General features: G+C 34.2%; 1 protein-coding gene across 1 annotated transcript in view; it reads right to left on the reverse strand.

The window, feature by feature from the left end:
* mbo (Nuclear pore complex protein Nup88) overlaps positions 1-15,847 on the reverse strand; it is a 387,396-nt gene extending 371,549 nt beyond the window's left edge. Inside the window, exon 1 of the mRNA XM_072525528.1 lies at positions 15,534-15,847. Coding sequence (XP_072381629.1) covers positions 15,534-15,740 — 207 coding nt within the window. The 5' untranslated portion in view covers positions 15,741-15,847. The remainder of the gene's footprint in view (positions 1-15,533) is intronic.
* Between the last annotated feature and the right edge of the window lie 11,043 nt (positions 15,848-26,890).

Here is a 26,890-nt window from a genome sequence, read left to right on the forward strand (position 1 = left end):
GGATCATGCTTTCGAAGAATACAATTATGCTGATAGATTGTTCCACAGTTCACCTATTGAATCCAAAAAAATTCCCACCATGAATACTGAAGCATTCGCCAAATATGCCTACAATGCCAAACTTACAGCTAAATTCTTAGAGCTTGGATCCCAAGGCGGAAACGTTAGTATGACCTTTGTATTACCCGATGAAATCAATAAAGTAGCAGCTGCTGAACAGAACCTGAAATAATACTTAGCTCCTCAATAAATGGAATCTGCTAGAGTTGCCATCACTCTACCCAAATTCAAAATCGAGTCCAAAATTGATTTTAAACCCATCTTGCAGTCGTTCGGAAATATACAAATGTTCGAAAACACTGCTGACCTCACGGGAGTTGCTAAGGCTCCACTTAAAGTTGACTTTGTTTTACAAAACACGTTTATTGATGCTAACGAAGATGGTATCGAAGCTGCAACTGCTACAACAGTAATGCTGATGGCTGGATCGTCTAGGTATCCCCAACCACGGCCCCTACTTCACTACTAGTGATGGTTTAACACTGTTCGCAGGAAAATTTAACGAAAACTGTAGACAATTTAAGAAAATTGTAATAAGTTCGATTTTAAGTTTGACAATGAAAATATAACAATGAATTGGCGCTTCTAAATTATATACCATCAATTATTTACCAGAAGCATGAGTAAACACATCAAAAATACTTTCTCGTGCTTGAGATCCTAAACATTTACTTTCTACCGAACTTTCCATTTTAATTCCAAAATGTAGGTACACACTACGCTTCAATGCGCACGCACACTAATGCGCAACAAGCCACGTCTCCCTTGTCGTACTGTATTCGGTTTCTTGTATTATTAGTTTGTCGTCTGTTTTTGAGGACATCGTCTATGAACGTTGAAAAAGTTTGGAGAAAAACTTCAGCAGAAAGAAAAGCTTACATTAGGAAGTAAGATAAGTAATTTTTTCTTTGCATTTCATGCAAATAAAGCAATCAACATTTCTAAAATCAACCTACGGTCTAAATATATTACATTTATAAGAATTGGTGTATATAAAAACCCTTCGACTTTCCCATCTATGATTGTATAATTGCCTTGCCCCTTCAGATACGTCCTTGGTGACAAGTATTACGAGATGGAAGACTCATTATTAGTGCAGAGTGGATGGAAGAAAAAGTCTGTTGCCGGTATGCGAGACAGTAAATTTTACAGCAATTGTGTGTTATTCAGAATTAGGATTAACTACCAGAGACTTTTAGCGGTTGGCGATAATTTTACTTTACAATCAGAAACGGAAATAAGATAGAATTATGGACTTTTGGAATAACTTTAAGTGTAAAAATGTTGCAGTTTTTAAGTTTTCTTGAATATTTTGTCGAAATAGGGCACAGTTCTGCAAATAAAAATACTTCGAATGTAAGCAAAGATGAGGCAAATACAGCTGCAATGTAATAACAAAATAAGGCCGTAGTAATTTTTTTTGTTCAAAAAATTCATTATTTTTCGATATTCTCCCAAGGAATTCAATTCTGCCAATGTATAACTGCCATGCCTACAGAAGACATTAAAGAAACTACTCGATAACTGTAATATCAGGAATGAATTATTGGTACACACCCCAATATATCAAGAACAACATGCCTGTAGAGCACTGAATTCAACCGAGGCACCAATCCACAGGCTCGTAGAAAAACTGGAGAACACGATTGAAAATAAAAAGGTTATGCTCAAAGCCTTTTTGGATATAGAGGGTCTTTCGGCAACACTTCGATAATATCTATACCCAATGCCCTGAGACGTAAAGGAATAAAGGATATTTGTTTGAACTGAATAGAATCTATGCTCAGGAAAGAGTTGTAGATACCACCATCCCTGGAGAAACCATGTTGGGCCTCATCTACAAAGGATGCCCGCAGGGAGAGTTCTGGATAGATGGAATAATAGGGACTTTAAAGGCAAATAGTTATAAAACAATTAGATATTTGTATTTTTGTTAATTTTTGACTGAGCAGCGTTAATAACCTGTGAGGCACAAGCCCGCAAGGCTGGTCGGATATTTTACGGTCACTTACTCCTCCTGTTGCTCTCCGTCAAGCCATCCTGCAAGGAAAAATATTTGGAAAACGAGGTCCAGGAAGAAGAAGAACATATTGGTTAAAGAACCTCAGAATCTGGTTCAATACAACATATGTGCAGTTTTTCCGCGCTGCTGCAGATAAGATAAAGATTGCCATGATGATCGCCAACATTCGTAACGGATAGGCACATCAAGAAGAGAATACTCCTCCTGTATCCAAAAATAATTTATCAATGCAGTACACAAAAACACGCATAATATTTAATGGTTTTAATAGATCAAAAATACGAGCTCTTTCTATTCCACACTTATGAAGAGCAATGCCAGCAATACGGTTCTCTTTGTTTGTCAACTCTATCGTAACGGCTCAAACTAGATTGACATGTTTTGGCGTGTTTATAGTGTACATGTCAACAGTCAGTAATGTCAACATAACTTTTAGCTACGTTTAGTTTTTTAACCGTACAAGCCGCGTTTACACTTGTATCAATATTTATGGCAGGTCTATGTATATTAAATATACATGTTTCTTAGTGATAGTATTGATGTTCTATAAGAATGTCTGAGTATTATGTGTACAAAAAAAGTTGAGAATAATTAAGTTAAGAGTTCAAAGGTCAAAAATACTAGTTTCTTATTCCAAGTGTGGTACTTACCAAAATAGATTACACATGTTTTAGTTTTAAGTACTGAATACCATATTTCTTTGATATCTTAGTTTGTGTTGTGTAATCACCATGTCTAACTTAAACAATCTCCACTTGCAAAACCGAAAAATTAAAACCAACCTCTTCGTAGTGTTAATTTTTCTTCAATTACCATTTACACCATACCGTAAATCGTTAAGTAATGGTTTCATTAATGTTATCGCACCGAAGGGGGAGCCGTAAAGACATGTACACTAAACGTTGTTTAAGATGATTGGATCGGTGAGTTTTGCGAGATTTTTCCCTTTCCGCAACTCAACACAACACAAGAAGGTACAGTAAACCAATTCGTCGTATCCTTTCGAGTATTATTCTACACGGAGAAACCACATTGTCCAATTTCAAAAAATAGTATAACCGTTATGAGTGCTTCAAAAACAAATATAAATTTTACCAAACAAAATCTTACCGTTTTAAAGTATTCATCGTTTTTATTCGTGCAAAACTAATTATCAAATTAATTTCTCTAGCTTGAAGTATTGGTATTTCAAAGAAACAATTTTCATTTTCAGAGTAAATAGAAAGAATATAATTTCTACTGCGCATAAGAAAGATCTCATGAGTAACCTGCTTTAATGCAGCCGTTAGTATATTTTTGACAGCTACATAAAGTAACCATGTTTGGAAAAATGATGCATATGGAGAGAAACGATTTTCGATCTGTCATTAAACTGTAATTGTGGCTTATTCCCATGTAAATAGTAATTACTCTCATTAAACATTATTATTTGTGAAATAAAACGTCGAAAAAAAAGAAAATCTGGATAAATATTATGGGACTAATGCTCCTTCAGATTAAACTGTCAAATTTTGGTTTCGTGAATTTCGTAGCAGCCGTATACCTACATTGCATGAACCACGTACTGGACGACCCTCGGAAGCAATTACACTGCCTACTATAAAAAAAAAACTGTAGATTAAAAACTATACTCCACTTGAAAATTATTAACAGCACAGTGAATAATGCTCGATATAATGTACTACATAAAAAACTCCGCCTGGGACAGTTAATGGGTGGATTGAATAGCTCAACAGCTGCCACTGCCGGTCTCAAGTCAGGATAAAGTAGGAGGGAGTCTTCAGACCAGGTTAGCACCCTAAATATGGACTATAAATATAGCAGTGCCCATAGAACCAAGGATGTGCCTCGGAAAAACAGGACGTATCGACTGAAAATTACCAATGAAAGTAACCGGACAACGCATCAATGGAAAAAAAAAGAATATATTAAGGATAGCCACTTGGAAAATCAAATCCCTGAACTCAGGAGAACAGGAACTCAATGAAGAAATCACTGATGCACAGACAGACATATATACGCTGCAAACGAATCTCGGCGAAAAGACAGTAAATAGAAATAAAAAAATCCACAACAAAACGCCATGGTTTTATTCAAACTTTTTTTTAAACAAAGGTAAACCTTTATATACCATAAAAACTCTTTTTGTTTACTTTTATCTTTGACTGCAGATTATGGTAAAATCAATGCATAGCGTCAAATAAAAGTGTTATATTGATTGCGGTGTGTTCTAGAACTTCATCATCATCATCATCTTGGTGCTACATCCCTTAGAGGGCCTCGACCTTCTCAAGCTTTCTACGCCATTCTATTCTGTCCCTCGCTTGCATTTTCCAGTTGCCGACTCCGATCTTCTCGGCATCTTGTGTTACCCCGTCCATCCACCTCAGCTTTGGTCTACCCCGTCTTCTCATCATAGCGCTACCCCACGGGTTGCGCTATTAGAATCTTATCGCATTTCTAGAACTTACCGCATCTTTTTTTGGCCTTAGGTTGGCCTTTTTGGCCTATTTAGCCAGTTAGTTGGACAAGTAGAACAATTAACTTTTATACGTCTTTTAAATTTATATCAAACAATTTTCTAACACTCAATTTCATTCATTCAATTTCCTAACCTTCCTAATGAAAACACTATTGGTGACTATACAAAAAGGATTGAATAAGGACACACGCTTCACGCTAAGCTGCCCTTGATAGCGTCTTTATTTTAAACAAACAATACAGGCGACTGGTAAAGATAAATGGCATAAAAGGAAGCACAGTTGGAAATACTACAACTACGCTTTAAGTTCTACCATATAGCATTCACACACCAATGCTTGGAAAAGGCAGTTTCAATTTTCCGTTTGGTACGTTTGAAAAACTCCCATAAAATCGACCTAATAGTGGGATTTCTACTACTTAAATACCGAAGAGAAACAATATTCTGCGGCAGTACGATTTACTGTTGGGAGATGGATTGAAATAAAAATTGTATGGCTTCTTGGTTATACCGATATTGAAACATCCAGTCGTTAAGATCATCGAAACTGCCATCACATTTACATGTATCTGTTTTCGAAAGTTTTATTTTATAGACGTATGCGTTCATTGTAGCATGTCCAAAAAAGCATCTAACGTACATGGTATAAATTTTCCGAGAGATGGAGCTTTTCTCATTTGGGGAGTAGATGGAAGAGTTGGATATATACTGCAGTATGTATTTTTGCTACTGTTAGTAAAGAACTGCCATTCAATATCCCAATTAAATCTAACATGTTTCTTCCTAGCTGTAAATAAACCCATTTGGGAAAGTCGTTGCATTCTATACCCACTAAAGTAGCGTCTTTAGCCAAATGATCTACTTTTTCATTGCCTGGAATATTATAGTGACCTTTTACCCAAACAAAGCTAACAATTCTTCTTAGAGAACTTAGGATCCTTAGCTTTTCAAGCGCTTCTACAATTAGTCTGTTGGTATATATGTGTCTGTGTATGTGGATAATATTATATACCGTTCGAAATATAATGTGCTGTTAATTATCCAATCCAACGTCTTTACAATGGCTACCAATTCAGCTGTCAATATTGAGCAATCTGATTTTAATTTATATGTGAAGGAATTTCTTAACCATAGCTTGTACAATAGTAAAATTCCATATGTCTTTGTTCAATATCTGAAAAGCATATGAATTTGTCTTTCCTCATTGAGATGTGTTAATGTAAAAATATGGCCTATACAAGAGCGTCCGGCACGTAAACCTGCTTCTGCTGCTATTTATACAGGGTCGTATTCAACTACCGATTTAAAAATTTTCTCGTACAATCTACTAAGCTGTGGCTTATTGCCAACAAAAATAGTAAATTGCATTAAGATGTCACAAGAAAATAGCTTCAGAAAAATCTACTGAGGGTGCTGATTACGGTGATACTTGGTAGTTCTTGCAGTCCACTCCGTTATCTTTTTTGTCGATAGGCGTTATCCAGCCTGCTTTCCTTTTTCTGAAATATCTTCTCTGTTTAGCTACCTATTGAAGAGTTCTGTTAGGATTTTGGTGTGTTTGGGGGTTTCATTCTTTATTACTTCTTCAGGAATTTCTTCTGAACCGCTGTCTCTTTTTTTATCATTGATTTAATTTGTTTATATACTAGTTCTTCATTTATGCTCACTACTGGGCCCAGTACATTATATCTTCTAGATGACTGGTTTATACTCCGTTCGGCTCACGGAGATAAGAATACGGCCGAGGCAAGAAGGCCCTGCCTGTCGTAAGAGGCGACTAATGGGTAGGAATCGAGAGGTGGAGAGCCGTTGCTTGAGGTGTCGGGTTTGTAGAAACGCACAAGATCGCTTAGGCGACACGGTCACCGGTCTACATTCCTAGTATCCGAGACGAGACTCTCGTGGGACCACTCTACTCTCATTCCAAAAGAGCCTGGCAAGGTTGAACGAGATGGGACCGTACATACCTCTCCTGGCCTAGTGTCAGGCGTGGTGTGGGTACCCCGGCACGTACCCGTCGGGAGATTCAAGAGTGGTAGAGGAGAGATCCTCGGCGGCGACCTGTCTACGTGCGAGGTGGAAATTCCTCTGCCTGCTTCGCCTATCCGCCCGTGGGTGGGATAACGGGTAGGTGAGGTAATCGCAACACAGATACTACGGGGAAGGTGGAGCCCCATGAAACGTTTCTTGCATACGTGGCACGGCACCTTCACTTTGGTGTTGGACTCGTAGGGGCAGTGGATTCGTTAACTTTCGTATAGCCGACAGGCCACGTAGACCAGGACCCTGCCAAATTTTATTTGGAGGGCACAAAGCATATCAATGACTGGTTTATATATTTCACTCTTTGTTCTGTTAGTTCTTCTGAGTACTGAATTTTCCATTTGCCTATGTGGATAATTTGGATATTTGTTTTGTTTTTGGCACATGGCGAAACAGACACATTACCACTGCGATGAAGTCAAGAATTTATAAAGTAAGTGTAAGACCAATAATGGCATATGCCTCAGAAACAAGACCCGACACAGCCACAACGCAAAGGCTACTGGAAACGGCAGAGATGAGAGTACTGAGAAGAATTACAGGAAATACGCTGAGAGATCAAAAGAGAAGTGAAGTCATTAGAAGAAAATGTAACGTACGGTGTATAAATGAATGGACACAAAATAGAAAAAAGAATGGAATAACCACATAAGCCGGATGGAGGAGACCCGTGTCGTCAAAATAGTAAGAGATAAGTCACCAATCGGCAGAAGAAGTATCGGACGAGCACGCAAAAGATAGAGTGAGAACCTTCCAGAGAGGTATTAATCCTCAAGCAGAATTGTTTATAAAGAGAAAGAAGAAGAAGTTTTGTTTTTATCGTTTTTCCCTATGCTTCTGAGGGTCTCCACTTAGATAAGATGCCACCTCTTTCCATCACCGTTCCCAATTTTCGTTTTTGTTAACGGTAATCATATTTCCCTAATGTGTTTGCTCTTGACCATATTTATTTTTGTCGTTTTCTGATTTTGTGCTAAACCATGTGTGGCATACATTCTGTTTTTTGCCTTCTTGGTTCTTCTTTACCTAAAACTTCAGCTGCTGCTTTTTTATCGATTCCATCGTGTCTCTTTATAGTGCGCCCATATATTGGTTTTAATTTATCCAGTAATAAAAATTTTCAGTACTAGTAAAACAAATGGATACGATACAAACGAATAGATGCCTTTGAGATGTATATATACAGACGAATGTTGAGGATTCCATGGGTACAAAGACTTACTAATGTTGAGGTACTTCGTCGCATGTGTAAACAAAAAGAATTACTAAGAATAATCAGAGGCAAATGCAATACTTGGGTCATGTGTTGAGAGGCGAAAGATATGAATTACTTCAAGTTATACTAGAAGGAAAAGTACAGGGCAAAAGATCAGTAGGAAGACGCCAGAACTCGTGGCTGAAAGACCTGAGGAGATGGTTCGACCGCTCATCCGCAGAGATCTTTCGCGCAGCAGTTTCCAAAACTACAATTGCCATTTGGATCGCCAACCTTCGAAAGGAGACGGCGCAATGAGAAGAAGAAGTAAAACAAAAACACAAGTATTGCGAAGTATAGACACAGGTTATATGTTTATATAGCTTTCAATAACTTGAAATCTGTAAAAACATCAGACCTGCTCTATAATTCATAAGACTACAAAACACTACAGGTTCCGATAACCAAATTTCATATTCCGCTTAATATCTTTAATAAAAAAAATATAAAATTTAAATTTTCAGTGTTTTGTGACATACATACTAAATTATATTTGTGACATATTATGTGATACGTTCATAAATATGGGAAAGGTTTAATGACCAAAGATGAATATTTTTATGTAGTTAATCGGGTGATTAAATTGTTAAACAAGAATCTAAAGCAAATTACGACATGTTTTATCAATTTTTAACTAAGATAGCCGTATATTTGATCGCTAACGCATATCCAAGATAAAAACCCTTGCGAAAAGGTGTTTCTGTGTGTAGTTCTCCCTATTCAGTTGTTAGTGGTTGATAAAAGATGCGAGAAAAGAGTGGATAATTAAACTATAACTTCTCACGGAATCATGTGGAGTAATTGTGATGAGTCTTGGGATATTGGCTGGGGCATTCGAGTTAGAAATTGTACTTCGGAATATTTATATAATTAGAAACACTGTACGTTTTATTCAAGCTCATAAAAAGGCATATAATACTTATGGGAGTTCCTTACAAGTGCTGGACGTTTACTACATTGAATAAACAAAAAATAAATATGTTGCTTGATGTTGATTAAAATAATTGGAAAATGATACATGTTACAGACATAATATGATAATGGATAAAGACTCTTTCGCATACCATTTTCCTTTCAGAAGAGGACTGCCCAAAAAAGTAGCGGTGATGACAGATGACAGGTAGACGGGATATGATATTCGTTAGGTAGGAATCAGACTGCCCGACCGACCACGACCAACCGTCCGACAGCAAACAACCAACTTTTGTATTTTTTTATTTTTAAACTCACATTATTCTTTCGCGTTCCATCGACCGACCATCAAAACGTCAGGAGGGTGTAGGAACATAACCACATTTTTGTAATTTCATTTTACCGGACTCTTTGTAGAAAATTGAATTATGGATAAAATTAGCAGCTATAATTCTAATGATCCACACTCAATAGCAAGCAATTTAGTAAGGCGAACGACACAAAATACTTAGGTATCCATCTTGACAAACGACTAACCTGGTAGAAGCACATCTTTGCCAAAAGAAAACAACTGGGCATTAAATTTAGACATATGTACTGGTTGATTGGTCGAAACTATAAATTAACATTGGGTAACAAACTGCTTATATACAAGGCGATTCTCAAGCCCATATGGACATATGGTATTCAGCTGTGCTTCCAGAATAAAGTGTTAAGGTCTATGGTACCTGAATGCTCCATAGTATGTTAAATCCTCCTCTATAGAAAAAGATCTGGAAGTGCCTTCGGTAAAAGGAGTTGTAACAAGTTACAGTGTCAAATATGGTGAACAGTTAAAAGTGCACCCCAATATACTCGCGAAGAGGTTATTCAATGACAATAATGTAGTGCGAGGCTGAAACGTTTTAAACCAAATTATCTACCGAACAGATTTAATGTTTAACCAAAACCAACTATATTTTAAATTCTATCTTATGTGATATATGTGATATGTAGTTGTAGCTGTGTTTTATTGTTTCATTATTGTATTGCTTTTAACTTAAATACTTTCTAATTAAACTATTCACAATAAATTAGTAAAATTTACAGCTGCTAAATAAAGAAAAGGAACTCTCCACTGGAAGAGACTCCTACACGCTATGTAAACAAACACATTACTTATTATTCTTTATTTTTGGATAGATTGTAATTTTAATTAGAGATAATAAAGAAAAACTTAATGTAGAATTATGGTAAATATTATTCTCTCCCATGCCTTCTTAACATTGTTTGACTTTCAGAAATGATAATTTTATATTTGATATATTGATATAGTTTTAGTTGGTATTTAGTCTAAGACTAATTTCACAGTTGTGTTGGTGGCGAAAACAGAAAACAGATTGAGTGGATTGGATAGAAAGCGTTGAAAGAAATTGGTAGAAATGATATATGACTTGCTTCTTGCACTCTCTAATACAATTTTACGATCAATGTACCCATAAATATGTTGATTACACAGTATTAATACATTTCTTGGGCCTATTCTTGGCTCTGAATAAATTACAGCATGTGGGGACTAATAATTTGCTGAACACTTGATGCAACATACAAACTGTATAGCAGGCTAAGGTGTTGCTTAGTCACTACTATGCTAGATGATCTTTTTTGGCCTAACCAATAATTTTGATTCTGTTAATATTGAAATTATAATATATAAATTAGAAGCACTTGGTTTTTGAGGATATTTCTCAAATTGAATAAGATTATACTTATAAGAATATTGTCTTTCTAATTAAATTTGATAATACTAAGTCATATTTTTTTATGTCCAAGGTTCTATCATAGGGGTTAGTATTGAGAGATTGAACACTTGAAATAAAACATTTTCAAAAGACTAACTTTTGAGGTCTTATTAAAATTATTGCTGGATTTCTATTGCTGGATATTGATGGAATATCTGATTTATTGAAATCATAGTGCATTTCATAATTATGTAACAATTCTAGAGATGACAGCTTTAATTTATGGCTAATGTACTCCACACTACTTCCAAACTGTTGAGATCACCGCAGAGTGGCCTTCTCATAGGTACCTACAGGAGTTTTGTCCTAATATACACAGAATGAATCTGTAGCTAATGAGCTGTTTATCAACACGCAAGTTAGGGTTAGCACCGAAAATGTTATTCTCGCTGATAACGCTTCTTCAAACACCCGACATCACCTAGCATCAAGACGGTAAGTTTCTACCTGGTCAATTTCACATTCCAACAAAAAGGTAAGTGAGATTTCACGAATTGATAATGTTTAATAAATTACGCCAGGTAATTTTTTTTTATTTTCAATTAATGACTAATTTTATCAACAAACATAGTGCATTTTTTCCTTATTATTCTAATTATTAAACCAGTGATTTCAATATGTTCTACATAAACACTGATGACAGCTGAAAACATCTACAGAATTAGTCACATACTGAAAGTGTTTGAAAACATCAAACAGTAAGAATCAATTTATACAACTTGTGTGCAATATTTCTTAATCTTTAAGTGCCATCTCCTCTAAGAAGATTGGCAATGATCATAATAAGTCATATTTTTGATGCCTCTATAAGAATTACATTTAGGTATATTCAAATTTTGATAGAAGAATACTTAAACATTTAGCACAGCTTATGTCAGTAAAAATGACACGATTGAAAAATTAAAAACAAAAAATTTAAATAGGATTCAGACAGTAACTGATTAAAACATACATTAAAAGTTAGTCAGAAGCCTACCAGCATTCAGAATACTAGATTGCAACAATTAATACAACAAAGATTGTTTAGAGAATACCAATAATGTTACAGGCTCTAACATGGATAGTGAACCACGAATGTGAGCCACACTTTCATAAGCCACACTCTGTGTAAACATGTACATTTGTGAAATATGAAGATTAAATTCTTTTCAGGGCTCGAAATAATTACAATCGTGAGAAGATTAGTTTTTGCAAATGATAATGAAAATGTAACAGTTGAAATTGCTAACGATTATTTATTGCCTTGTGATCGTTATCATCCTGCGTTATCAATTTCTTTAGCTATAAAAGATAATATGCCCGAGCTTCAATATAATAGTTTTGCCTTCAATTTTAGGAGAGGAGACTATGTTGCTCTTAATATGTATCTTGCTAGTATCTCCTGGGAGAACGTTTTAGGGATTTGCAGAGATATTAACGAAGACACGGAGCTGTTCTACTCCATATTGCAGTTTGGTGTCAATTGTTCAATACCACGTACAAGATTAAAAAATCCCAAATTTCCTCGTTGGATGACTAATGACCTAAAATCATTAATATTTAGGAAAAAAATTGCTCATAAGATATATAAACAAACAAATTCTTGGGACGATTATCTACTTTTCTCTTCCTTGAGAACCAAATGCAAAGAACTAAGCAGGTCATGTCATGAAATTTATATAAGTCAAACTGAATCTAGAATTAGTTCAAACGTAAAGCACTTTTGGAATTTTGTTAACAGCAAACGCAAAAATAATGGTCTACCAAACACAATTTTTTTGGAAACACAATGCTTAATAATGGTGCGGATATTGTTAATAGCTTTGCGCAATGCTTTCAAAATATTTACAGAGCAAATGATGATGATTTAATACAGCCCATCTTAGAGTATGAGAAAACAGTGAGTCTAAATTCTTGTAATGTATCTATTGAAATCATATTTGAAAAATTAGCCAATTTAGACATTTATAAGGGCTCTGGGCCAGATGGAATTCCACCCATACTATTAAAAAAATGTAGATGTACTTTAACCCATCCCTTATATTTTCTGTTTTCTCATTCACTTGATTCAGGTATTTGTCCAAGTTTGTGGAAATCTAGTTTTATTGTTCCTATTCATAAATCAGGTGACAGGAGTAACATAACTAACTACAGACCAATAAGCATTCTTTCTTCTATTCCTAAAATACTAGACAGTATAATATGTGACTCTATTGAAACACCTTTATGCAATGTACTAATTGAAGAGCAACATGGTTTTCTTTCAGGTAGATCAACTTCGACAAATCTTTTACTTTTCACGCAATACATATCTGATGCTTTGGAAAGGAGACTACAGGTGGATGCTATTTATACAGATTTCTCCAAAGCATTTGACACTGTGAATCATAAATTGTTGTGTAACAAGCTTAAAACTATTGGATTTACAGGCAATCTGTATAACTGGTAATGCAGTTACCTAACTAGCAGAATACAACTTGTTAAAATTAAACACTTTCAATCTAGTGAGATCTCCGTAACATCTGGTGTTCCACAAGGAAGCCACTTAGGGCCTTTCCTTTTTAATATATTTGTTAATGACATTAAATCTCAAATTAACTCTAAATTTTTGCTATTTGCTGATGATTTAAAAATCTATAGAATTATCGAAGACATCTCAGATTGTGAAAAACTCCAAATTGATATTAACAAAATTATGGCATGGTGCAATTGGAACTAAATGAGCATTAATATTGGAAAATGTCACTTTATTAGTTTCTGTAGAAGAATTAACAACCTCTCTTATAATTACAAATTAGCTGAAGAACCACTGAAGGCTGTCTCAACTGTAAGAGATCTAGGTGTTCAATTAGATTCCAAACTAAATTTTTGCGCTCATTTTGATTATATGAATAACCAGGCATTTAAAATGTTAGGCTTTATTATTAGAACCTCTAGATGTTTGCATAACATTAATTCCATCAGACTGGTTTACATTTCCCTAGTTAGATCTGTTCTTGAGTATTGCTCAGTCGTTTGGTCACCCACTTATGAAGTCCATATAGACAAGCTTGAAAAAGTCCAAAATAAATTCATTAGGTACTTAAGTTTTAAATTACACAAACCTTTAAGCGACCATTCCTACTCAGAAATTAGAAATACATTAAACCTTCCTAGGCTATCTTCCAGACGGATGTATGCTGATGTTTTGTTTCTTCATAAACTACTGAATTCAAAAATTAATTGCAATGATCTACTGTCTCTAATTGACTTTAATGTTCCCTCTAGAGTTACTAGAACATCTCATAATTTTGCAATTAAATTTCATCGCTCTAACTTTGGTAGGCATTCTCCACTGAGTAGAATCATTCTAAATGGAAATAGAATAGACTTTGATTTGTTGCTGTGCGCTCCGGAAAATGTCTGTAGAATGTGTTTAAAAAAAAATTTTGTAATTTTATGTGATTTATATTTGCTATGTGCTTTATATAATTTTAATATTTGTTTTTTTTTCTATATAGCTGCATCGCCAATTCTTTTCATACATATTTACTATATCTTTATAATTATTGTATCACTAGATAATACTTGGCTACAAGCCGGCTACAAGCTGGCTACAAGTGGCCCAGTGTAGAGAACACTGGAAAGAACTGAGGGAGGCCTATGTCCAGCAGTGGACGGGATTGGCTGATTGATGATGATGAGATAATACTTGCAATACTTTGTGTATATATTAATTGGGTGGTATCCCGTTAATAAATAAATAAAGATCAAACTTGTTCACTTTCTTATAGTCAATCGTGAGCAGTGCAAGATCAAGGTCAATATCCATCTCAAATTATATGGCATGATGTGTGTTTATAATAATTATTGAGTTTCCTTTCCTATCTTTATTTCGATTATTATATTATTAGGTATTTGGTCACACTGTGAACATTGTGTTGTAGTTAATACAATTAGAAAGAAAAAGCAAGCAGTGCATATTCGCCAGACGCAAATATATGCAGTGTAAACTTTCTCTAAACAAGGCAAGACCACAGTCATGACGTTATTAAGATTCATGTATCATGAGTGTGGCTCTTGCTCATGATTCACTACCAATGTCAATGTGGCTTAATACTCTTCAACATTCTTGAAATCAAGTCTTTAACACTTATATTAAAGTACAATACAACAAACCATAATAGCAAAAATATTTTATGCTACTCTTAACAAGGTCAAAGCTCTTCAAAACCATGTTACCTGTCTTTTAGGTTAAGTAAAATTTGAATTTTCATGTGGAATTAAAATTTACCTAAAAATAATGTTAACAAAACAAATCAAATTTTGTATTATATAGCCTTTTCTCCTTTTCTTTTATTATTTTCAGGGTCTTTACTGAAATATGAAAATATAATAGACAAAAGACAAACCAATAAGTGTAGTGGTGAAATAAAGAACACAAGAATAGATTCTTTCAATAAAAATAATACTACACCGACTAAATGAGTACTACATACAATTTCATTTATATATGTTTATTATCCAGAAACAATTTATCTACTTTGATTTTGACTAGGTGGCATATTATGCACTAGACAGAAGTCATAGTGTGATTAACTCCTACATTTAGACATAAAGAGCAGAAAAATTATGCCTTCTAGTGTGTAACATAAAGTTCTCTATAACACTTACAATTTTTTGTGTAAGATGTGAAAAGTAGATTTTCCTTAGCAATACGCAGTTTAGAGTTAATATCTCTTTAATAGAAAATACACAATACAATAATTAAGAAATAATAACATATTAAATTACAGATCCCAATATTCTTCTAAAATGTTGTATTATCTGATACTATTATCCATACACAAAATTGAAATTATTCGACCTGTTAAAATATGAGTTATGAATAACACTCTATTTAACCCCTTATTTCGAAAAACTGGAGAAAAAGGAGTCCTGATTATTTGAGGTTATGTTTAACATATTTAGGATACATTATGTACACACAGTGGTATTTCTATGAAAAATAAGACTTACCTGATGAATAACATTGTCTCCTTCTTTGCCTCTAGCAGCTTTTAGATTTAAACTTAAAACACAGTGGTTTTGAAAGTCCCAAGTAAACAAAACATTGTCATGTACAGTGATTAAATTCTGAGTTTTAGTACAAGTTTTAGGCAACGATTCGCGCAATTCTTTAAAGATCTTGAATTCGTTTAAACGTAGATAGTCTGTAGAACTCATTTTAATTTATAAATACGAACAATCAACAATATAATATAAACAAATCACTAAACAAACCGGCTACTTTAGAGAAACATACAACAGCTGATTTTTAAATGTGGGTAAGTGTTGCCAACTTCAAGTTGGTAAAGTTTCCGTCTGCTTTACAGCTGGTCTCTTGTACTCCGGCACTCAGCTACATATATTGGATTTTTGTACAAGGATTGCATTTTTATTAAATGTTAATTAACACATACCTTATTTTTTCTTATCATAATCATGAAAACTTACCAAGAGCATTAACTTTTAACCTTTTAACTGAATTACTTTTAAAAGGATTTGTTAAATGGTTTTACCAGTATTTTAATTATAAGTAAAATCAGCTCATCTCATGTTGTTCATATCTCCTACAAGCTATTTTATTCGTTTCGCAGTAGCCAGCTATCTCTAGATCTTAATAAATAAGACGGGTAGAAATATATTTGACTAATAACAAAGATATTTGACTAATTTGGTATTATAGTGAAGCTGAAGAATCTTGATATTTATCTCTTTAAACGATTTATTTTATACAATTATTGACATAAAGTATGTATAGTAAAGTGTAGTGTTATTATAAAAATATTGAAAATTCAGTAATAAACAGACATAAAGTGTAGTGTTATTATAAAAATATTGAAAATTCAGTAATAAACAGACATAAAATTTCAATAAGCTTCATAACTATTGAAATAACATGTTATAAGAAGTATTCACTTCTGTCGGCATTCCCCAAGTATCACGCTCTTTTTTTAATGTTTTTTTCTTTTCTGAGTCTCTTATGAAACTCTTTTTTTTGCTCTCACATATTTTTCAATGTCGCTGTATAGATGAATGTACTCACCTATTTCCTCACTTCCTTGTCCTTTTTTAGTTTCTGCGAGGATACATATATCTACACTGTTTCATTTCTGATCTGGAAAGACCTCTGTTTGCTTGGTCCGTAAATCTTAAATATTCCATGTGACTAGTCTTATCGTTCTTTTTCGTAACATTCGTTATCTTTACTTTCCGCACGGTTTCCGAACCTCTTGATCGAAACTTTTATAGCATATTGCTTTGTTCTGAAAAATATGTTGCTAGCGTTTCGTTTCAATCTTACTTTTTCACTCGGGCTTGGAATCAACAATAGATCACTGAGTTGCTTGATTAATCTAGTGATCTGAAGGCAAAGGTTCTTCTTTCGGGTTTGGTTTAATAAGTTCTGAGATTCTATGGGCAATTATCGGGTTGTTCGATATATACGTATCTTACTTCTCTCGCACACAGACTGTCTTCCCTTCACTTGCACGGTTTAAGGATTCTCTAAACACGCGGGGTGCTAGAGATATGGGTAATTAGGATAAGTGGTTTTTGTATATTAGTATATGGTGTTAATAACTCTAGTATTTGACTCAAAAAATCTGTAAAACAAAAAATTATTAATAAGCCTCCCAAATTGCATACCTTAATGGGGTGAATAGGAACGGTTTCTAGCATTTCAAACTAAAAAAAACACTAACACATGTTGCAAACATTAAACTTATGCATTGTTATTTGAGTCTTACCTTCTTTTTTTGATATTTAGGTGTTAAAAACTTAGAAAATTAATACTCTAATCACAAAAAAATAAAAACCTGGTGTTCAAACCAAGTGGGGTGAATAGGAACAACAGTATGAAAAACTATTGTGTTTCTATTCATAAATTTGTAGGGTTAATAGGAACAGGTAAACAGTGTATAAGGTGTAATATGTGTATACACATATAAATATAAAGTTTGTTTTATTGGAAAATTTTATTGTTGAAATGAAAAATACACTTTTAAGGTCGGCTAATATAAACACAAATCACTAAGATCATTTTTAAAACTAATCATGTTTTTAAACTGAGACGAGGTATTCACGTTTATACATACATACAACTGTCTTATAAAATCATCGGGTTTAACAAATGCTTCCTCTTCAGTTTCGGAAAATTTCCAAGCCTGGGGAACCTTCTTAAAAAAGATTCCTACGTAGTCGCCATCTTGATGATAAAGAACTTTAGTAAGGTAGAGCTTAAAAGATTGCTTTATCTTGCCGAACACTTTGACCACTAAGAGTTTTCTGAAGCACTAGATTCTCGTTTTAGCTTTTTAGTACGACTGGAAATTTCTTTTGAGGGATTCAGTTCTATTTTCTGAACTCCTGATGGTCCTGCTTCAGATTCACACTCTTCTTCTTCTAAATCTGTCGCCATAACACTTTTTCCTGGTTCGACATTCATTTTTGTTTTCTTTTTCTTTTTTCTCTAAATATCAGACTGTCTTAATGTCTTCAAAAGTTCTTTAAAAGTGTCATCAATCCCTTCCACGCGAACACAACCTGACAAAGTCGTTTGTGTTCTAGATTGTCCGGTATTATTATTGTCTGAGTTTGGCAGCATCCTTAGGACTTTGGTAAAGGTACGATGCCACATTTTTAAACCCTGATTTGGCATTTTCCTCTGAAAGATTATTAACCAGTTTCTCTGATAGTCTAGAAAACTAGTTTTTTTTAAGCTATTGTGGATTCATTCCTACCTGATCCCGTTTTCCATTTCTCAAGTACTTTGCGTCACATAATCTTCATGGGTCTGAAGAATGCCACATCGAGGGGCTGAGTAAGGTGAGTGGAAATACTAGGTAAAAATATAAACTTGATGTTTTTTTCTTGGCACAATTGGATTAAATCGATTGACAAGCGAGACGACAAGTTGTCCCCAATCAAGTATTTTTCCCTTCTAAGTCCTTAAAAAGGGGAATTGCAATGTACTGAACCCAGTCACTGAAACAAAAACTATCAAATCAACCTGATTTGGTATGATTAAAACGAGAGTTTTTCGGACCTCCCTTCATCCAACTATCGTATAAATGTTGAGCCTTATATACAACATAAGGTGGTAATATTTTACCCTCTCCACTAGCTGCAAACATTACGAAAGTAGACGCGTTTGATGGGTTGACAACTCTGGGTACTTGCAGCCACGTCTACAAATCATTTTACGTTTTCCTGGGTCATCACTAAGATTTGTCTCATCATAGTTGATGATATGACTTACAGAACATCTTTAAGTTCTCTTTCTAACTCGTCGAAATACTTATTAATTATCTCAGGGGACACAGCTGCACTTGACCTTTTGATATTCTGACACATTCTGTTTGATAGTGATTGTTTGTGCCGAGTAAAAAACGAATACACCCAATCCCGACCAGGGGTGTTGTTCTTGAACTTAGAAATAACTTTGCCCTGGCGCTCCAAATATTCTCGTACGATTAAATGTAAGGTGAGAGAATCTATTAGGCATCCCCAGTCAGCACAAACTGCTGGTCTGTCAACAAGAACTAATTCTTCATCTTTATCAAGAGAGGTCTGACCTCCTTTTTGCTTTGTATTAACATTTTTTATATATCTGTGTAAGACCGTAGTAGGTATATTATACTTAAGGGAACACTGTCTGTAACTAATACCTTCTTTTATTTTATTTAGGGCTTTTTGTAGATTTTGTCGTGTGTAGCATCTTTTCTTCACACTTGTCACAGCTTGATATTTTCGCGGCATATCTGCGAAACAAAACACTCATTACAATAAAAAAGTAAATTGAGCAGCCACTGACAAAAACAAATCTTACTCTATGGGGTATATGTGGTTCCTATTCACTCCACATATCTTAAATTCATGACGTGAACAATAAAACTTGTTTTTAACAAAAAACGTTAACATATAAATCAAAATAGAATCATGTTAGATTGTTGTAAAGGTTAGAATATATAAAAAAAGAATATTCGTACATCTATTTTGACACAGATTTTGTACTTACCGAGAAAGTTTTTATAATGAGAAATAACCTCAAAATTAATGACTGTTGGCACGCCGAAAATATAGGAACCAGTGACGTCAACAATACAAACCTAAATTTCCCAAAGCCGATAGCCCAACGAAAATTATATATATATATATATATATATATATATATATATATATATATATATATATATATATATATATATATATATTGTTATGATATGTAAAATCGAGAAAAATATTGGTTTGTTTAAAAATATTTCAAAATTCAATAACATTAAAATAATTCAGATAAGTAGGATAATATCCAACAAACATTTCGAAGAAGGAGAGTTATTAATTTCTTGAATTACCTGTACTAAACAAAATGTAAGCTTTGCATAAATTATTTCTTTGTTATACTTGAGTGACCCGCATAATTGTAAGTGAAAACAAAAAGACAATTGAACGGGGTTTTCCAAAATACATTAATGCAGTGATTAGAGACAAATAGAAGAGATTTTAGAAAGAGGTTTTTGTTAGTTTTTAAGAATTATAGAAAATATTATTTGTAAATAAGTTTTAGGAAATTTTATAATTATAGGTAAAATTTTGTTTGTTATCGAAATGAAAAAATGGGGGAATTGTGACGAGTTTTGATTGGCGGAGATTGAAAAAGGTGGGATAAGTATGTAGGAAAAAGTTTAGCGAGATTGAGGAGAGAGAAAAGATATGATCAGTTGGTTTTCCAAATCTGTAAGAGGAACAAGGATTGTTCTCTGGCGGTTCCTGAGAAGTAGCAAGCAGTAGTGTTGAATGTTAGTGAGTTTTTGTGGAGTTAGTGTATCTGACAGAAGCTGGAGCAGCAAAATATTGTAAGTCATATTTTCCTACTTATATTCCAAGAGTTACTGTTCAGGCCAACGAGAGATTCAGTTTATCGTAAAGAGAAGATATTCCAAGAGTCATTTTTCACTCGGGCCAACGAGAGATTCAGTTTATCGAGAGGAGAAAGGCTATCATAATTTGAATGATTGTTGCTTTTGAAGGAGATCATTAAGGACGATATACTTGCAACAATCTGTTGTAAGATTGCTGATTACATAGGGAGCGGTTGAGAGGAGATAATATAGTCTACAAGGAACAAGGATTTGGACCACTCATTATCAGAGAGAGATATTTTTGTTTTCTGCAGTTTTTTCTTTTATTGATAACACAATTTTTACACTTAATTTAGAAAGGATATAAATATTTTGATTAGGAGAGTTAGAATAGTTCGGGATTTTGAGATTTCAATTAATATTGTTTGTACCATTAATTTTGATTGTTCACGTACGTAGAACAAAATTTTTGAGAATCGTTATATGAGATTTGTTTATTGAAAACTTTTGAGTGTGAATTATTTCATTATTTTTATTTCAATATATAGTGTTAGATCATATGTGTTTTTTATTATTCCGGTATTCTCTGGACCTTACCTTTCACATGTAATAGCATAGATATTGAAGCACGAATTTAACCCTGAGATAAAAGAATTAAAAATTGTGATAGAGTCATAATCATATCATCTAGATAATTTTAATTAATCAAAAAAATTAATTAGCTAATCATTGCTTGGCGCACCAAGACTTTAAATATCACAATAACATATATATATATATATATATATATATATATATATATATATATATATATATATATATATATAAACTAAGGTACACTCGAAGAGTGGTGGGTTTTTCGGTCAAAGTGGAGAAATAAAATACAAAGAAGGTGGCTACTTCATCTATTTAGTGAAGACGTTTCGCTTTCTGCTCAGAAAGCATCATCAGTTCATCTAAAAAGAACAATATGAAACCAAACATCCATAGAGAAGTTACAACAAAAGTGTGTTACCTTACAAAGACATGTAGCAGTCAATGATGTTAAAAATATGAAAAAGCTTACGAAACTGGACATTCAGAGTTAACGTTGTATAAAACAATTAATTGAAACTTGGTATAGTTTGCAATTTAACAAAATTAGCACAGCAAAAGAACATGTGATAAACATACATGTATATAAAAAAGTTATTATAAAAACTTAAGTAAAAAACATTAAGGTTTATTTTAAAGTGTAAAGAACTAGAAAGATCATGAGAATGCACTTCCAACAAATTTATTTAATAAATTAGCTTTTAATTTTAACTTTAGGTAACATTATAAGTTATTTAAGATTAATAGTAATAAAGATAAAATGAAGTTACCAGTCTTAAGCTTACTGAATCTCGCCGATAAATGAATTTACAGGTTTAACACCCACGCACACAACGTGAATAGAAGTGGCCTTGAGGTCAAAATGACACAAACAGCAAGGCAAACTACCAACCTCTATATAATAGGGCGGTATATTCAAAGAATGTGATAAATTTGGTTGACAACTTGTCGTTAAAAAACCAGACAATGAAAGGAAAATGTGGTTAAGATCACCATTTACCCTACAGTGATTGATCTGTCAACAAAGAACAAAGCATGCGAAGTCAATCCAAAATATCATATATTATAATATTATGACGTCACTGGTTAGCCAGCCAACAGGTGAAGATTAATGCAACTTCCACAGTCCAAAGGTTCAAAACATTTAGGACCGTAATGAAAAAGATTCTATGAATCAATTTCAGTTTAAAATTTCATTAAACAAGTTCATCAAAAAAAACAATTACTTAATTATGTAAAAGTGATATTGACAAATAATTAATAAAATGTAAGTTGATAAATCTTAGTTAAGGAAGGAATAATTTATTTTATTTTATTTTTATTTAAATTTATTATATGAAAATGTGATAAAGAAAACCCCAATGTGGGACAAAATTTAAGTAAACAACATATTAAGCCTAATTCTGTAAAATTAATGCATGTATAACGCATTGCATGTAATGCAATACATGTATATAAAAAAGTTATTATAAAAACTTAAGTAAAAAACATTAAGGTTTATTTTAAAGTGTAAAGAACTAGAAACATCATGAGAATGCACTTCCAACAAATTTATTTAATAAATTAGCTTTTAATTTTAACTTTAGGTAACATTATAAGTTATTTAAGATTAATAGTAATAAAGATAAAATGAAGTTACCAGTCTTAATCTTACTGAATCTCGCCGATAAATGAATTTACAGGTTTAACACCCACGCACACTTCATATATATATATATATATATATATATATATATATATATATATATATATATATATATATATATATATATATATATATTATATGTTTGAAAAGATTATTGTTATTATTTAGTGAAGTTTTGTTCCTATTGACCCCATTTTACGGTACCTTTTATTATCAATATATCCAATAAAAATATCTATTACCAAGAGAATATCAGAGTAGCTGACAAGATAAAATAGCACCCTAAAAAACCTGATAAAACATTTACACATTTAATAAATAAACATCCTACGTTGGACGAGATTGCTGAATTTTTCAATAGATTACCAAAATATTGTTGGTACGTCAAAATCAATTTATTCTAAGTCGAAAAACTGGATGGTGGAGTAATACTTTGAAACCATTATTACCAACAGATGAGTGAAATTGCGACATATCTAATCCTTTATTAAAAGTAAAAATGAACCAAACACACAAAATCAACAAGCCTTCCAAAGTAATCACATTTCTCATTAACAATTCATCCATTAAAAATATTACCAAGTGGGCAACAGAGCAACTGACAAGATAAAAAATCAGTTGATCACGAAAAAGAAATATAATAAAGGAGAGAAAGTATAATTAAATCAGATTAGTTGGCATTACTTGTCCTAATTAATAAATCTCATACATAAAAAATGTACAAAAAGGGATGGTCGAAGGCTAATACAGAAAAATTGTCGGAGGTGTTTAGGTAATATTTCGGGACAGAGTAAATTCCTCCAAATTTATATAAATCAAGTATAATTACCATTAAACTTAAAAAAAAAATGCAAAAAATGCATGTTTTGTGCAAGTTTGAATAAAATTCAATAAATTTTAAAGTTTTGTTAAAACTATGGATATTGGTGCTATGAATAAACTATGAATAATGAGCAATTCTAATAGGAATATTTTTAACCTAATACATTTAATTTATAACAACCATCTATTTAGTAATTAACTTGGTGCAATTTTCAGTATTTTGTTTAAATTACACCAACGTATTAAGGTCATCCAACTAACGTTCTTCGTCTTGTTGGTTATTATTCAATTCTATTTTTCCTTTTTGTACCCATTAACCCAACTTCCCATTAACATCATATCGATTTTTAAGAAGTCGTTATAGGTTTGGTTTTTTCAGTTGGTATTGCCATTTTCAATATTTTATCATCGGCACAGCATTCGTCAGAGCTCTCATTCACGCACAGTTCTTACGCATTCTAGCATTTTCTCACTACGACTGAATTCTTCTCTCCCTCTGTTCCTCCCCATTTTCAATCTCGCCCCTACTCATTCTGCCTTATCTTCCTGCTTGCTCCTAGGCACCCTGCCTCTCTTCGGGTCGCCTTACTTCTTGCTCCTTTCTCTCCAACGTTCTCCTCACATATTTCTGAACTGCTCTCCACCGATCTGACAACCTAAGCATCTCCTCCACCAGTTCTGTGATTGCTTGCACCCTACTTTCTAGCTCTCTCTCAAGCAGGCTCCTCTCCTCTATCCATCTATCGCATACCAATAGACTGTGTGAGACAGTGTCCGATATTTCACAGTACAGGTATTTCTCATTTTCTGTCTTTCAAAATCTGTAAAGGTATGCCCTGAAGCAACCATGTCCTGTGAGCATCTGCGGCAGGAAGTACTTCAAACGTCGGTGCCCACAGTCCATCCATCTTTTCAGATTAAGAATCAGCGACTTCGTTCACTGCGCCACACTTCTCATGTGGTCCCATTCCTCTTGCACACCATTATGGTTCTCTCCCTTTCTTCTTTTTTTAAATATTCTGTTACTATGTCATCATTTCTTCTCTCGTATATTCTTCCTCTTTCATTCGCTTGCACGTGCTTCGAAATAGACCCAGTAATAACTCATAACACCTCGGCAGAGACTGTTCTGTATGCACATGCCACCCTCAATAGACTTTTCCTATCTGCTCGGGTGAACTACTTTCTATACTCTTTTGTTAAAACTACAGTTCTTTAGACAGGCGCAGCTTAGAGGACGATCAATTGCACAACAGAATGAAGGGCCCCCTCTTCTCAGTTTTGGACGCATGTCTTTGGAACCACTCTCTTTCCTGCACTTTCGAATGTTATCCTGTCCCTTTTTCTTGGTCCTTTGAGAACTATAGCCTCGGTCTTATTCGCAGTCAGCTTTAGCTCATGCATTTTCATCCATTCCTCGAAATGGTCGCATGTATGCTGTGCACCAAGATAATGTCCTCCCTTTCCCGCGCCACTACCAACATAGCGAGGTGATCCGCAAATGCGAAAGGGGTTATATTCTCTCCGTATTATTGGCTCATAATCCCGTCATATGCCAAGTTTCACAGCGTTGGTCCTAGCACCGACCCCTGCGGCACTTTAGCCGCCACATTAACCACCACTCCTTTTTCTACCACAATTTTCCTCTCTGACATATAGTCAGAGACCAAATTCATCAAGTACCTCGGACACCTTCTCTCTCGTAAAGCCTTCGTTACCTCTTTCCATTTTAATATGTTGAAAGCATTTCGGACATCAAACAACAGTAGCATTGCCCACCTCTGGTTAACCCCCTCCCCGCGCAACTCCCGAAAGACTTCTATCACCGCATCCACCGTGCTCCTGTTCTTTCTAAAACCGTGCTGCCTGGGTGACAGTCCGCCTGACTCTTCAATCACTGTGTCTATTGGCTCTCTTAGAAGCCTCTTGTACAATTTACCTATGCACGAAAGAAGGCAAACAGGTCGGTACTTGTCTTCCTCCTTTGGGAGTAGCACGAGTCTCGAGATCTTCTAATTTTTCGGAAATCGCTGAGTTACAAGCAGTGCGTTTAAGTGTTCTAAAAGCCACGTCGGCTCCCTACTGCCAATGCGTTTCACCGCTTCTGGTGATATTCCATCGAGTCCCGGAGCCTTTTGTGTCTTTAGGTCACTCAACGCTTCGTTGAGTTTGTCTACGGTAAAAGGTATAGCTCGCTCAGCTTCGCCGTCCCATTGCACCCCATGCCAATGGCCGGAAGGAAACAGCTTTCGGGTAACCTCAAGCTTCCTGTCCAGTGGCATCTCATACAGAGGGTACATCTTGAACTGGTTCATTACGATTTTGTACGCCTGACCCCAAACGTCCTCATCCAACTTTTTACACAATTCTCTCCGGTACCTCTTCTTGTCGGCTCGGATCCTTCTGTTCAGTTCCTTCTTTCGCGCATTATATACTATACCCTGGCTTTGGGATCGCATTATATACTATCCTTCTGCTAGCTTTGGTTACTTCTTCTCTACCTCTTGCCCTCGTATCCTGTCTTCTGATGGCAATGCATTCCTTACTCTTATTGGCGATCTCTTCGCACCACCAATTAGGCTTTTTTCTTCTTTCATCTACCCCGTTTATGCAATTTCTCATAGTCTCTTTTATCATTGATAAGAAATAAGATATCTAAAGATGTTTTTTGTAAATATTGGTTGTATATGATTAATTTAATGTATTTATATTCAAAAATAAACCACAGTTCGTTACATATCGACTCCTAGCAACAACTATAGCACAAAACCCAAGTGACATATAGAAAAAACAACAAAGAAATATTCACTGCTCTCGTCTTTTTGCGTGGTAAACTTATAGTTTCTAATGTATAGACTCTTAGTAGTATTTAGACGAATTAGCGCTTGCACACGTAGGGCTAGCCACTCAGAAAAACAATACAAAAATTTGTAAGTACTTCCCAAGGGAGACATTCAGTGAAAAATAGCGCATGAATCTGATGTGTGTGTGACTTGGCCCTACCTGTCACAGTGGGACACCTCACCCTAGGTGAAAAATCATTTATACATGATTACAGATAAGTTATGAGTACAAATAAGAACGCGATATGGCTATTAATATTAAGGTTGAGTGCGTACTTGAAATAAATTATAAGAATGATGTGAATAAAAATGGGTTTTATATAAAAGTTGCCAGAGGGAAAATGCCTCCTGTCATAATATCTAATTGGTAATGTGCTGCATAGAAGAAAGTTAAGTGAAATAAAACCAAGCAGTTTATAATCGTGAAAAATATACTTTATGTTTCGGATAAGTTTGCATCACGATTTCGACTATTTGCAATGTATTTTGTAGTAGTTTTTTGATCAAATCACATAAATTAATTAATATTCGTTTGGTATTGAAGTCAAACTGTGGCTTAAATAAAGC

The sequence above is a fragment of the Diabrotica undecimpunctata genome, chromosome 3, assembly GCF_040954645.1.
Source record: "Diabrotica undecimpunctata isolate CICGRU chromosome 3, icDiaUnde3, whole genome shotgun sequence".
In the NCBI taxonomy this organism is placed as follows: Eukaryota; Metazoa; Arthropoda; class Insecta; order Coleoptera; family Chrysomelidae; genus Diabrotica; species Diabrotica undecimpunctata.